This window comes from Exophiala xenobiotica (genome assembly GCF_000835505.1).
Source record: "Exophiala xenobiotica strain CBS 118157 unplaced genomic scaffold supercont1.1, whole genome shotgun sequence".
Lineage (NCBI taxonomy): Eukaryota > Fungi > Ascomycota > Eurotiomycetes > Chaetothyriales > Herpotrichiellaceae > Exophiala > Exophiala xenobiotica.
In genome coordinates, this window is record NW_013562494.1 from 4,008,098 (window position 1) to 4,021,621 (window position 13,524).

At 51.8% G+C, this 13,524-nt stretch overlaps 5 protein-coding genes across 5 annotated transcripts; 1 reads left to right on the plus strand and 4 right to left on the minus strand.

The window, feature by feature from the left end:
* Nucleotides 1–985: 985 nt before the first annotated feature.
* Nucleotides 986–3,666, minus strand: PV05_01566 (uncharacterized protein). Its single transcript, XM_013466576.1, has one exon. It carries the CDS (start codon nucleotides 3,267–3,269, stop codon nucleotides 1,668–1,670), a length of 1,602 nt encoding a protein of 533 aa, XP_013322030.1. The 5' UTR covers nucleotides 3,270–3,666; the 3' UTR covers nucleotides 986–1,667.
* Nucleotides 3,667–4,935: 1,269 nt separating this feature from the next.
* Nucleotides 4,936–7,946, plus strand: PV05_01567 (uncharacterized protein). The gene is made up of 2 exons (XM_013466577.1): nucleotides 4,936–5,591; nucleotides 5,643–7,946. The coding sequence occupies exons 1-2, from the start codon at nucleotides 5,047–5,049 to the stop codon at nucleotides 7,558–7,560; spliced, it is 2,463 nt and encodes an 820-aa protein (XP_013322031.1). The 5' UTR covers nucleotides 4,936–5,046; the 3' UTR covers nucleotides 7,561–7,946.
* PV05_01568 (uncharacterized protein) lies at nucleotides 7,936–9,389 on the minus strand (the record flags this gene model as incomplete). The annotated part of the gene is made up of 2 exons (XM_013466578.1): nucleotides 7,936–9,211; nucleotides 9,277–9,389. 2 exons carry the CDS (start codon nucleotides 9,387–9,389, stop codon nucleotides 7,936–7,938), a joined length of 1,389 nt encoding a protein of 462 aa, XP_013322032.1.
* Nucleotides 9,390–9,945: 556 nt separating this feature from the next.
* Nucleotides 9,946–12,090, minus strand: PV05_01569 (uncharacterized protein; the record flags this gene model as incomplete). Its single annotated transcript, XM_013466579.1, has 3 exons — nucleotides 9,946–11,530; nucleotides 11,588–11,735; nucleotides 11,805–12,090. 3 exons carry the CDS (start codon nucleotides 12,088–12,090, stop codon nucleotides 10,081–10,083), a joined length of 1,884 nt encoding a protein of 627 aa, XP_013322033.1. The 3' UTR covers nucleotides 9,946–10,080.
* A 369-nt stretch (nucleotides 12,091–12,459) lies between these two features.
* On the minus strand, nucleotides 12,460–13,236 carry PV05_01570 (uncharacterized protein; the record flags this gene model as incomplete). The annotated part of the gene is made up of 3 exons (XM_013466580.1): nucleotides 12,460–12,530; nucleotides 12,585–12,998; nucleotides 13,062–13,236. 3 exons carry the CDS (start codon nucleotides 13,234–13,236, stop codon nucleotides 12,460–12,462), a joined length of 660 nt encoding a protein of 219 aa, XP_013322034.1.
* Nucleotides 13,237–13,524: the final 288 nt, after the last annotated feature.

The following is a 13,524-nucleotide window of genomic DNA, read 5'->3' on the forward strand; positions in this document are numbered from 1 at the left end:
TGGTGTCGTCTCCGTCCTCTCCGGCAATCAGACCAGTGCGTGGATCAAAATTGGCCAAGATCCATGCCGATACGTGATGATTTTGAACGTAGCGAACCACATATCTGGAAGGATTCAAAGAGTGAGGACCCCGTGCTGATGTGTCCTCGCTATCCCACGTCGCATGGCCCCAACGGAAACAGTGTGTGGCTCACGGCGCCTCTTGCCCCTCCGCAATTGCCTTCCCAGGCTTGCCGCAGGAGAGGCAGGGATGAATGACCCGCCAAATACGCATTACAAGCCATTACAAGCTTGTTCAAGCTTGCAGAAGCACTTACCGGCTGTTTTAGCAGCCTCTTAGCGCCATGGTTCCTCTGCCTGGCCTAACTCAGGGTTGCAGGCTCGCGTAGGGCTATGTCTTCTCATGATAAGATCTTGTGGGCCATGTTGGGGGCTGGTTGGTACGTGATTGGTTTTCCTTGTTCGACCAACTGGATGGCGACATACTACAACTATTGAATCCGAGTGATCGTAGCACCATGGGTGGTGAATCTTGCGTTATCATTGCTTTTCTGAGGTTAGGACTCCCAACAGTCAGGTCGGTCGTTCATTCCTTCTTCCCCACCAGTCGTCGGTGGGTTTCAATAGGGGAACCACGGCTAAGCATTCCGCACCTTGTGGTCAGTCATTGCGTTGCATGATCAGGCCTTACTCGAGTCAGATCAAGCCCACTGGGGCTGACTTTGTCGAAGCATTTCGGGTGCCACATTATATATCGTTGTCGTAGATGCTAATGATCTGGCAGCCTCGCCAGCTCCATACCTTGGCGAGGCTTTACCGGGTCACAGCACCTCTCGCTCCTTGTCGCACCTCTCTGAGGGAGGTTATCGTGTCAGCCGGGAAATCATTCTTTCGCCATGATCAAGAACGGCGCTGTTGCCATGGATACATACTGCCAGCAGGGAACATGGGGTTGCATGATGATCCTAAAGGCATCTTTATACGTAGGAAGTATAGTGCATGTCGATCATGCGCCATGCAAGCCACACGAACCGCCTGTACCTTAGTATGCTGCATCGGCTGTTGGCCAGGCCTCCTCAACCGCTCGAAACGAGAACGTGTCCAAACTGCGATATCCAACTTGGTTCTGCTAAGCATGCCAAGAGGGACGGCCCTGCAACTGCTTGATTCGTTGTTTCGTCTACCAACGGCGAACTTGCATCCTAACCTCTTCAGTCGCCAAGTCTTCGTCTCGCGTATGTTTGCAAGGTGGCGTATTCGTATGATAATGATGAGCTGTCAGAACGCCATCATGTGCGCCTCAGCGACCCTTTGGTTGCACAGTAAGAGCGGATGGCTGAGCGGCCCGAGGAGGAGCATCGGCGAACAAATAGAGGATTTCGCCGCCAACATCAACGGCTTGGACGAACGGGTGTCCTCCATAGCCATTGAGGAAATCGCCCCAGTGTTTTCCTCCAGCCATCCCGCTTTGTGGACGATCGTCTCGCACCATGTGGCGCTTTCAAGCTTTCCCTGCATACTAAGTGGTTCCCAGAAGCAAGAAACAAGCGATGGTAAGAGTCGACAGGGAAAGCCAAACAGAGATGAAAATGATATTCCCTAGTGTATCGCGTTAATTGGCTGATCCCTGTAACGCCTGTGCTGTCGACAAGGTCTATTCGCAGAAATCAAAGACGCCATTCCATCAAATTCGCAGAAAGAACATGCACACTCGCTTCTAGTCCCTCTAGCAGCTTGTGTAGATAGCATGTGTAGGTGTCGTTGTCCCGGCCATCGGCGTCGGAAGGGCCCACGCGTGGTAGGGACTTCTTCAGAGATGCCAGCACAATCTGGATCTTAGCCAGGATCCGAGAAAATACCACCCCGAGCACGAGCAGGCTCTCCTCGCCCTTGATCTCGTAGCTGCCCAGGGTGAATTTCGTGTCCCTTTGCTGGGGTTGAGATTCTCCATGTTGCGTGTTGCTGGTGCGGCCAGTCACCCAGTCCCCTGCACCTGATTGCGAGAACATATGTCGTGAGGCACCCTGCAAAAGACGCGTCACTGCTCGAATGCTCATGGCAGAGAGAAGTAGCACTTCCCGGTGCTGGTCTTGCTGGCAAATCCGACACTGTAGATATGTGTCCCAAGACCTCAAACCCTGCTCAACGCCGTTCAGGACCACATCCGCCGACAATTCTGTTACCCCTTTTAACAGCTCTTGCAAATGAGCTAGCAGTTTCGCGTGACGATGGAGGCACTGGCATTTCAGCTCGTCGAGCGACACATTACTGTTGGGAATCAAGAGCGGTGAGAATGCTATTCCCAAGCGGTCAATGTCCGGGGCAGTCAAAGCCATAGAATCATTCGACGGCCATGTTTGTAGCATTGTAGGACTCCCATCGGTGCTGTTGCTATTGGTGGAACACTTAGACTCGGTACTGTTGCTGTTGGTAGTGGTCTTGGACAGCGGCTCAGAGCTCATGCCATGCGGAATCGTAAAATTAATGCCGTCTTGCTCAATCGACTGTAAAATGGAATCTCTTAATATCTGGGAGGGCGACACTGCAGAAAAGTCGAAATCGTTGGAGGCATGAGGGAATGCGTCGTGAAACATTGGCATGCTGCAGGCTGAATGCAAATCCCCGGAGCTAGTATCGAGGCTGAAGCCCGAACAGATATCCATGGGATCCACGCTCATGTCGGTGGTCATCATCGGGAAGGGAAAACTGTGTTGATAAACAAGCGCCGGATCCTGGAAGTTGCTGGCGTATGTTGAGAAATCGTGATGCGGATTGAAGTCGAATGGCACGCCGGTCACACATTTCTGAGGTCGGCCGTGAAGGTCTAAGTGCGGCGTTGAAGGGGAAGAGAGGCCTGATGCGAAAGATGATAGTGATGAAGATGACATTTCAGGGAGCCGGAAGGCTCCTCCATTGTGTTGACCTTGTGGTAGTGAAATACTTCTAGGGTCGGAGTAGTTGCTGCTGTGATTGACATTGTTGTTATTGGTGCTCAATGACGGCTGCGATGATTCCAAGGAATCGCCACGACTGTGGTCGGATTTGGTGTTGTCGCAGCTTTTCTTGTTCCTGGTCCCTTTTGGTCGTCCTGCTCGGTTTGATTGACTATACACGCAGGTGCTTCCCGAGCGTTGACACCTTGTGCATGGACTGCTGCCACAGCATTTGGTTTTCGCTCCGTGGCAAGCATCACAGGCTTGACGGAGCCTTTTGTTGAATGCTGAGTTCTGTGAAGCCTCTTGGGAGAGCGACGAAGTGGAAGAAAACATGGTCGCAGCAGGGTCTCATACGATGATGCTGAACTCATCAGAAGGAAAGTGCGTGGTTATGCCTTCTCTCCGCAAAACCCCCTTTGATAAGAGAGGTTCGACGGCTCTTGTACCGCTCGTTGCTGATCAGCATGAGCATCGTTCGTCGCGAAGAGTGCCGGGCAGTCCATTCGACGCGTGAAACCTGTCAAGATGCCGATTGGACTGGACGTCGGTCATGGCACCCACTGCATATCTGAAAGTTACTACCAAGGCATTTGACGGACAGATGGGGACTTGTCTGAAAGAATGAACATGGAATCCAGGAATTTGGGGGCTGTTTACACGGCAATACTGAGCCGCGTTTCATACAAGCCATCCTCACTGTCAACCTTGTTTTGAATCACCGACGTGCAAGTGGATCGACGAATGCTTGATAACGCCAATCGAAATTCACCAGGCCGAAGCCGGTCCAGGGATATCAGCTATCCCACCTTGGGAGATGATGGGAGTAAGAAAGGGAAAATCTGGCGAGGTCTACAAGCGCCGCCGCCTCAAGGGGACTACTGCACCTTCAACAGGAGTTTCGGAGCTTTTTGTGACTTGGCTTCCATCCTTCAACATGCCAGACACACTATTTCTGTCTTATACTGATCCGGTGGAAATGGTGGCAGGGTCTTCGGCAGAGGTGGCGCACAGGAGGAAGACGAATGGCATGGTTAGTAAGCCTAGTTTACCCTCGACACTCCTCGACTACTCCTCGACTAGTTACTCCGTAGGTGCTGGGTGATATCCGTTATGTCTACCATAGCTTCACCTTCGTACCCTCCAAATGCTGCGCCAGTACTTGAACCTTGTGGCACATACTGACAGGATAGAGTTGCACTCCTAATAGCTGCAACAAGCATGGCATTCTCGCTGTCACGCACCACAGACTCAGCATGTAACATCTTGCTTCTGGCTATCGAAGGGCGTCGCTGTCAAGACACCTCAGGCCCTATACTTGGCCATCCCCGGTAGAGCTTAACATAGCTTGATACCGTCTGTTCAACTGCTCTTCTCGTCGGCTGATTATCATGTAAGGGACTTGCATCACTCGCAGTTTGCAACGGATCCCGTACGACGGAGCAAATGGGATTAGACTGAGTGGTGGACGGAGTCCGCAAAATGGAACCTCTTTCTAAGCATTTGGCAAGACCATGTGCACCAAACACCGTTTGCATGCTATTACCGTGTTCAGTCATGGAGAGCACAAGGACGCATTATGGGCGGAGTCTCTCTTCCCTCGAATCATGACCACGACTTACTGCATACTGCTCTGAAGACACCTACCTCGCTAAGGTAATAAGCCAGCAGCCGGGGCGGTTCTAGACCTCTTTCAACAGGGACCCCTGAAGAGAGCCGTAGTACTCCGTATTGACTGCCGATTCCATCATCCGGCATGCCAGCTGTAGTAACAGCGGTCGCCTGCATGGGTCACCCAGGGTCAGCGGAGATGCTCAATGAGGATTGGAGGATGATGGAGGAAGATGATTGATGCCCATACTAAAAGTACGCAAATCGTGGGAAATCCTGTGGGATGCTCAGCCGTACATCAGCTACGGTGGACCACTTTGGCGAAAAGAGACACTTGTGGGCAATTTGGAGATCCGCGAGATCTTTATCCTTAGTTCGTGACTTTTTTCGAATCTTTCAGTCGCTCGGCGATAGACGTCCAGAACAAGCGGCAAGTCTGATCATCTTGCATATTACGGCAAGAGGACTGGGTTGGCTGACCCGTGAATGCCACCAAGCCAATATGGATTTGACGACCGACTTCAAGTCCTTTCAGGACAAAGTGCAGAAAGCCCTTGTCAATGTAACGAGGACCGCAGGCCAGATCTCAAACGAGGATCTCAGCTTCCACCGCTCGTCAAGTGAGAAACTGTCTCGGTCACTTAACCATCAGAATGCCCATCTATTGCGCTTGACCAACAAACTGCTCAAAGCCGCCACCAAAGATACGAGCCTCAAGGCCCCTGCCCTACAAAATTCGGATGGCATTGACGACAATTGGCGTCGCGTGGTCGACGTGGTAGATGATCTCCTGGAGAAGGCTGATTCTGCTCTGGACGAGATCTCCGGAGTTATCAAGCGCCAAAGCCCCAGTGTGCAAGATGGAGAAACACCATCGCAGTCTGCAAGACTGGGCAGAAACCGATTCTCAAATACCATGCAGAAGCCCCAGGTACATTTTGAGACCAAGGTCAATAACACCGAGACGCGACCCTTCAAGCCGCTCCTCAAATCCAAGCCTCATGCCAAAGTGCCTCTCGAGGAGTCCATCGGCGAGGAAGAGTCTGGGTAGGTCCCTCCGTTGCCGTTGTATAAGTTCCGTTTCTAATACAGTAACAGCTACAAGCATCCGTACGCAGCAGAAATCGAAAGCTACACCTACCCTGCTTCTGTTCACGAGATCAGACCTCCGATACCCTTTGATCCACCTGAGCAGAGCGAGCCGATCTACGTCGACACCGAGGAAGGTGTGAAGGAGATGTTACAAGAGCTGAAAAATGCCACAGAGATCGCCATTGACCTCGAACACAACGATATGCGCTCGTACATCGGCATGGTGTGCCTCATGCAAATCAGCACAAGGGAAAAAGATTGGATCATCGACACCTTGAAACCATGGCGACAGAATTTGCAGATACTAAACGAGGTTTTCGCCGACCCCAATATCCTCAAGGTCTTCCACGGCTCGAACATGGACATGATCTGGCTACAGCGAGATCTTGGACTGTATGTTGTCGGCGTATTCGACACCTTCCACGCTGCGACCGCCTTGCAATTTCGGGGCCGAGGTCTCAAGCACCTGCTGCAACAGTTTGCCAATTTCGAAGCACAAAAACAATATCAAACCGCCGACTGGCGAGTTCGGCCCTTACCTCAAGAACTGCTCGACTATGCCCGCTCAGACACACACTTCCTGCTCCACATCTACGACAACATTCGAAACATGCTCATCGAAGCATCCGCCCCCAACGACAACTTGATAGACTTTGTCCTTCGAGAGTCCAAAAAGGAAGCCCTTCAGGTCTACGAACGTCCAACCTACGACGTGGACACGGGACGCGGCTCACTTGGCTGGCTCAACCTCCTCATGCAGCGCTCCGTCAACTTCGGTCCTCAGCAGTTCAGCGTCTTCCGAGCCGTGCACGAATGGCGCGACCGCAAAGCACGAGAAACAGACGAGGGCCTGCAGTTCATCATGGCAAATAACATTATCTTCCAAATTGCTGAGAGCATGCCAACCTCGACTTTCAATTTCCACGCCTCGATCCGCGGAAACACAAAGACCATTTCAAACCACCTGCCCGAACTCATCGAAGTCGTCAAGAAAGCCAAGGCTGAAGGCAAGGACGGCAAGACGGTCCAGGAAGTCCTCAAGCACGCCGAGGACGCTTATGGCATTACTCCGCGTCGCGCCCCCAAACGTGAGCCGCACCGCGAACAACCAAGCAACTACGAAGGCGTGGGCGCGACCTTGAAGCAACTCATGGCTAGCAGGGACGTTGGCGGCACTGGCACGCCTTCTCCCGCGCCCCTCAATTACGACGGCAACGTGGACATGGACACGCCTGTGGCAATGCGCTCGTCTGCTTCTCATTTCTGGGGCGCCGTCACGCCGCAGCACATGCACCTCCCCACAGAGGCTGTCACGGCCGTCGCTGCACTGCAAGCCATTCTTCCACTTGCCGGGGCTTTCAACGATCAAGACCCTGCTCAGCCCGCTGTCAGGACGCCCGTATCAGAAACACAATCACATCCACAAACCCAAGCACAACAGGCCTCCAAGAACGGTGACATCTTCACGTTGAAGGAACGTTCCCGCTCCAAGAAGCGCAAAGCTGACGATGTTGAGGCGGATGCCGGAACTGAGACCATCGCGGACATCCCAGCATCAGCTCCAGCCATGGCATCCACCGACGGCTCACCCTCTGCTGGCCAAGACGATGGAGCTGCGGCTGTAACTGAAAAGGACCCTGCGTACGAAGATAAGCGCCAGGCGAAGAAGCAGAGAAAAGCAGAAAAGAAGGCCCGCAAGGAAGCCGAGAAACTCGCGGCGGACCAGGCGGCACAAGGCAGTCAACCCTTCGACTATGCTAATGCAGAGTCTCTGCTGACTCCGACGACTCAACCGGCGCAGGCAAATGGTCAAGCGGCAAAGAGGATCAATCCATTCGCCAAGGCGTTGGACACAAGTACAGGTGCGAGACGGGGCAAGATGGGCCAGGAGCTGGCCGGAAAGAGCATGACTTTCAAGTCTTGATTGCTTGGGATTCCTTCTTCGTCTAACAAGCTTTTCTTCCGGTATCCATGATCGTGGTGACGATCGAATACCAGATAGTATCAGCAGGAGCCATCACTTGATGCACAGCACTATCGATATCTACCTCTTAAAGTGTTGTGCTCGCGCGCTTCGAGCTTGTTCAGCAACATACATAGAAAGATGCCCTGCACAATCCCCCACCACACCACCGTCCTAAGACCCATCATTTTTCGTGTTCAGGTTTGCACATAATCACATCGCAGAGGGCACTCTTTGTGTCGTTGCTGGCGCGCCTTCACAGTCGCATTGACCGAAACGTCTCCAGAAACTTCTTGTGCCGGCATGAACCTGTCATCCTCCCTACCCGTATGGGGACTATGGGGCAAACCAGAGTTCGAGATCGTCATTCCATGCCTCCCGATGCGTGAGATACAAGTATAGACGTTTTTGTAACAGAGTTCCCGCATTGACATCAGGGTGTGCCTCGACCTCATCTTTCTTCTTCATGTCGAAGTTCCAATAGTCCATATCGTCGTAGATGTCGATACACTTGAAATCCAAAGGGGTCGGCTTGGAGCTGACGGCGTCAAATATGGTTCTCCAATTGCGGGTGTCACATCTTTCGAGGACCAGCTTGTCCAACCGAGTTAACCCAATAATGGTGTCAGCAAAGTCCTCATGATGAAGATTGAATCCTTTTAAATGTACTGATCGCATCGGAAGAAGTTCAAGTTGCGAATCTGGTGGCCAGATGAGGTCGGGGAGCCCGTCATAGTCGCGACAAAGTGTCATACTTTGCACGGTCTTCTGGACTTTTTTGATCACTGCTGTGCAAGCCCGGGTGGCGGAGCTAGAGCGCACGAAATCCGATTCAGAACGATCACAAAAAGGTACGGAGTCGATCGTTATGGTTTTGAGCTTGTCGAGATTAAGCTGCCGCCAGGATGAATCGGACCAGCCGGGTTGGAAAGTGTGCTCCAGCTCGCAGCCAACCTTCAGCTCTTCAACCGAGAGCTGGGTGGAAATGAGTGTTCGAATGACTGCCTCGAACAAACGATCTCCATTGGGCCCTGCAATGCTATCCATGAAGCTGATGTTGTCCTTGCACAGCTGACACCATGATAGCTCAGGTTCATTGATGAGGTATGGCTGCCTCGACAGAAGTGTGGTGACGGAACACAGTCTTATGCTAGATACGTTCCCTAAAGGCAGGAGCTCTTTTCTCCACAGATCCGGCAATATCCCGTCTTGTAACAATGCCATGTCCTCATGAGCTGCCTGTGTGTACGATAGAAAACGGGCGGTGATCTCGCGGTCAGACAAGGGGATGCGACCATGAGGGTGTTCATGCATGCGTTGCTCATATGTTCTTCGGGCACAACAATTACAGTGCGATCCCAGGAGTGAGTAATGAGCACGTAACATATCTTCAAACTTGTTGCGAGTGAGGCCAGGGATGTAGGGAGAAGGGAAAAAGTTGAGCTGTCGCACAAAAGGTCTGATGGGGGTCAAGTCGGTCTGCACAAGCCGTTGAAAGTTGTCTTCTGTCGGATGAAGATTGATGCTCTTGAACAAGGCGCGATTGATATTTCCCATGCGTGCCAATTCGCGGCAGGTGAGTCGCAAAGATTTTAGTGTCGCCATTGCAATCCTAGAGAGGCTATAGTCAGTGAATACGTTCCTACCCCTTGATTTCAAGGGCGATGGGCTCGTTACCGGTGATGATGTTCGTCATCGAGGTCGTTGACAAGCCATGTCGCAATCTCATAGAGCACTATGCTGGGTAGCTGAGGCAGTTGCGTCGAACTTGAGCTGCTTGCGTTTGCCATTTTGTTAGATGGAGCATGTGAGATCGCACGATCCGAGACAATTCGGTTTAGCTGCGACAAGGGAGAACGATCAGAATGGGGAACAGCGAATAAGACGATTTGAAAGAAACAAGGGAAGGTTCGCGCGATTAAGACAGTCGCATTTCAGTACGCGACAGTGACGAGGGAAACATAAAGAACCATGGAAGACAATTCACAAGCTGCGGTGAGAGAAGCCTTCATCAATGTGAGCTGACCTAACAGTGAAGCTTCGTAGGAACTGAACAATCACTGCAGAGAAATCCCAGGCATGTAAGGCGGTGGCAAGGGGGCGGATTTCAATAGAAGACAAAACAACGCGTTAATCTTGGTGATTCTCTTGAGGACACTGTCAAGCATCAGTGTCGGTCAGCCATCCTGCTGCTGAAAATGTGAGCCGTGGTGGTTTTTAAGTGTGAAGTAGGAATGCAGGAGGAATTGAGTACAATATACGAGGCTGACTATGGCCAAGAGGCCATAGATTTGGTTTTACGACAACAGGACACTTCAACCACCACCAGTCGATCCAATACAATCGTGCAGTTCTATGCAAATCATGATCAGCTACCAGGCCCCGTAAGTTCCATTTGAAGAGCCATCTTCAACCAAAACTTGCTGCCTAGACTCGTTGGGCATCCCCTATCCTACGTAGCCAACTAATACCAGCATGGCTTCATGACGATAGCCTTGTCCCATAATCTCCTCCTTCCATGCTAGCCTCAAGACCATCTTCCTTGCAACGAAAGGCGCCAGCGTACTCCTCGACCAAGCCCGCATAAGGTTGGTAAGCCAGAGGAGCGACATGTTTTCTTTCACCAGTAAACAAAGACTTTCTCGAGAATGTCATCCCAGTCTCCTTTCTTCGACAGGTAGGGCGCAGACTTCGCCTCAAGTCCTCAACTGGATCAGTCATTTGCTGAACATCAACCTCATCCAACAGATCAAAAGTCAAGCTCCACTGTGGAATGGACGCCACGCGCGTGCCCCCGCGCGTATCGATGCTGCCGAACTCAACATGCAGAATATTTGGGTGTCCACGAATTGCGTCAAAAACGAGTCGCCAGTCTCCATCACCGAAACCTGGGAAACATCCCTTTATAATAACCCGTTCCAAGGCCTGGAAGCGAGTTATATCATTTGCGAAATCTCCGGCGCTGAAAGAGATCCCTTGGAGTGATACTTGGCGCAGCTTCGGAAAGTCCAACTTTTCGGGGACCGGCCAAACGAAAGGGAACGAACGGCTTTCTCCAGCCAGATTGAGGTGCTGTAGCGTATGGTGAGACTTCTCCAGGAAGGCGTGGGAGAAAGGTTCATACGGGGTGAAGAACCCGACAGGACGGACTTGAGCTTCAGCCATGTACAGGACCTTGAGGCGTTCCAGCCCTTCAAGGCTGAGCTCGTCCCAGTATGGGTCGGCCCGCCCAGTCCCGAAAGGCTTTGAGGGCTCACATGCGAGGGAAAATGTCTTGATCAATCGTCCGGTCGATGCAAGAGCCTGTAAAACCACTTTGAAGAGAACATCCCCACATAGTCCCATTGAACAGCTCGGAATGGTGACTAACCATCCGCAGCAGTTGTGGTTCGTCGGAACCACAATCGCAGATTTGCAATCATCATCGCAGTGACGTCCTACCAAAGATCTTAAGGATATGGCATCCACGTTCTCGAATGCCGACAATGCTCCAGTCCACGCCTTCTGTAAATCGCCATCTCCAACAACGACGGCGTCTTTTTGTGCACATCTCCAGAGTGATTCATAGCTGGCATCAGCGTCAATATCTCCGCAGGCATGCCGACCAAGTCTGTGCTGTTTCGAATGCTCCTCACACAAACGATCATGGCAGATGTGGGAGATATTTCGCGACGCAATATTGACAGTCCGCATATGCAGCATGGTTTTGAACGTGGGTAGATCGGCAACGAAGGGGAGTGGGGAAGAGTAGAAGTCAATGGCGTGCACAAAATGGGCAAAGGTCGTGATATTGGTTCGGCGTGGTTGATTTAAATTGTCCTCAGTGGCGTGCAAGCTGATCTTTCTGAATAACACGGATTTGATGTTTCCCATGATGGCAAAGTCTTTGCATGTTTGTCGTAGTGCCAGAAGTGTGGACCGTGCAACATCACTACGCTGCGATCAGCTAGGAAAGGGGCATGGCGCGAGGGGATATCAAAGGGCTTACCGCTCTTCAGACGCGGATTGGGCGCCGACCTCATCGACCAGTTGTTGAGCGACCTGGTACAGCACCACTGTGGGTAGATGGAGCAATGCCATGATGGCGAAGAAATGGTGACTCTCGCGCTTCGCAACTTCGACGGCTCTGGGAGTGACTTGAAACTTGGATTAGCGAAGCTCAGGTTGATGGAGGGACCGGCGTCGAGTGGACGAAACTGACGTACGATGATGTGAGGCAGTCTTGGTTGTCGCAGACACACTCGGATTCGAGGGACAGAGACTGATGGTATTGGAGGCGGTCTTGTTTGCGGCGACCGATATCCTAGTAGAATAAAGTGTGAGGCTGTCGTTGTAGTGTAGTTGGATGCGGACGACGTAGCTCAAGATCTCGAGAGCGCAGCCACGCAGCGTGCCGGTTCTTAAGGACCGTCTGCGATAGGTGATGCCCAAGGCGAACTGAGCAACGGTGGTGGCGGCGAATATGGCAAGATAAAATGAAATTACCGGCATCGAAAAAAGTCTGTAAACATCAACACATGCAGTGACAAAGTCGAATAAAAGTGAAGCGCCTGTGAAATTTTCAGCGCAGTGAAGCATGACCGAGAGATGTGAATGTCGAAGACAGAAATTCCTGAAGTGCCCATCGTTATTGCCTCAAGCATCGACTCACGACACCACCAAAGTACAAAATCGATAATTGACAATCCTCGCTCTGGAAAACGCCACCTCTACTGCTCGATGCATCCTTTGCATGTGAGATCCTCCCATCTGTTCTCACAGCGTGCTGGTGTAGAAGATCAGATGCGATATATTTCGAACAAGACCACAGGAGGAAAGCTTTATACCAACTCTCCCACTCTTTCCTTGCACTGCTCCTTTCTACAGCGCAAGCTCGGCCTGCATTCTCTTCAACTCCTCTTCCTCGTCCTCTTCTTGCGTCGTCTGCTTGACTATCGAGACATCAGTATTGCCCAACTCGTGGTATCGGGCAAAAAGTGACTTACGTGGAGCATTTGATACTGCGGGTAATCTGTTGACGTCGCCTGTCACAGGTGTAGGACCAGTGCTGATCATTCTCTCGTCCATGGCCTCTTGTTCCAAGCCTTCCAACTCTTCTTCTAGATCAGCCTCGTCGATCGGCTCTCCAATAGGTGCATTCGTGATTGCGCTGGCGATCTCTTCCCCGAGGGCATGTTGTTCGCGCAGTTCGTCCATGGTTTGGTCAACCTTGTCGATGGTGAGATTGCCATGGATTTGTTTCATAGCTTGTCCAGCATTCTTCATCGCGTTGAGGGTTTCTTGGTTGATGTTGGCGGCTTCGATGGAGTAAATCTGTTGTTCAATCTGGGCGATTTGTGCTGATGTCTGTTCAAGAGTCCGTTCGTGCAGCTTCTTCCTTCGGAGGGCTGCTTTCGCGGCTGTAGCACAACAATGTCAATATAGGTCTGCCGGCTGGTGGGATGCCTGTGTGCCCAACTTACCCGTCTTATTCGTAGAGATATTCTTCCTTGCTACGGCATCTTGCTCTGCCATCTGGCTCTCCAAATGTTTCTCTCTTTTCTGTAACATATCCAGCTGCTGCCGGAGTTTGAGAATGGCGTTTTTCGGCGCATCTCTTCGAGCCTGGGCCCCTGCCCCTCCAAACCAACTCCACATGTTGATCGCTGGTCAGAGAAGAGTTCGAACGAGCGAGAGGTTTGGAGAGGTGGTCAAGGGATTATTGCGGGTGCGCAAAGGAAGCAGAGTCGAATCGTGATATGGGAAAGGGTGGTTGTGGCCCAGCCGGAGGCTCTGATCGTTATCGCGTGTACAAGTGATGGCGGCGTCGGCAGTCCTATCCAGCAAGGGCTTCGTGAGAGGCAGTAAAGAAAGGAGAACGGGCGGAAGCAGTGGTGGCTAGAAGTCTTTCAGGCACCAAGAGACCAGAATCTCAACCGAATGATG

Coding starts and splice junctions, on each gene's coding strand:
- PV05_01566 (XM_013466576.1), bottom strand. CDS start 3,269: ATGTTTTCTTCCACTTCGTCGCTCTCCCAAGAGGCTTCACAGAACTCA.
- PV05_01567 (XM_013466577.1), top strand. CDS start 5,047: ATGGATTTGACGACCGACTTCAAGTCCTTTCAGGACAAAGTGCAGAAA. Junction 5,592..5,642: donor ATCGGCGAGGAAGAGTCTGG/GTAGGTCCCTCC, acceptor ATACAGTAACAG/CTACAAGCATCCGTACGCAG.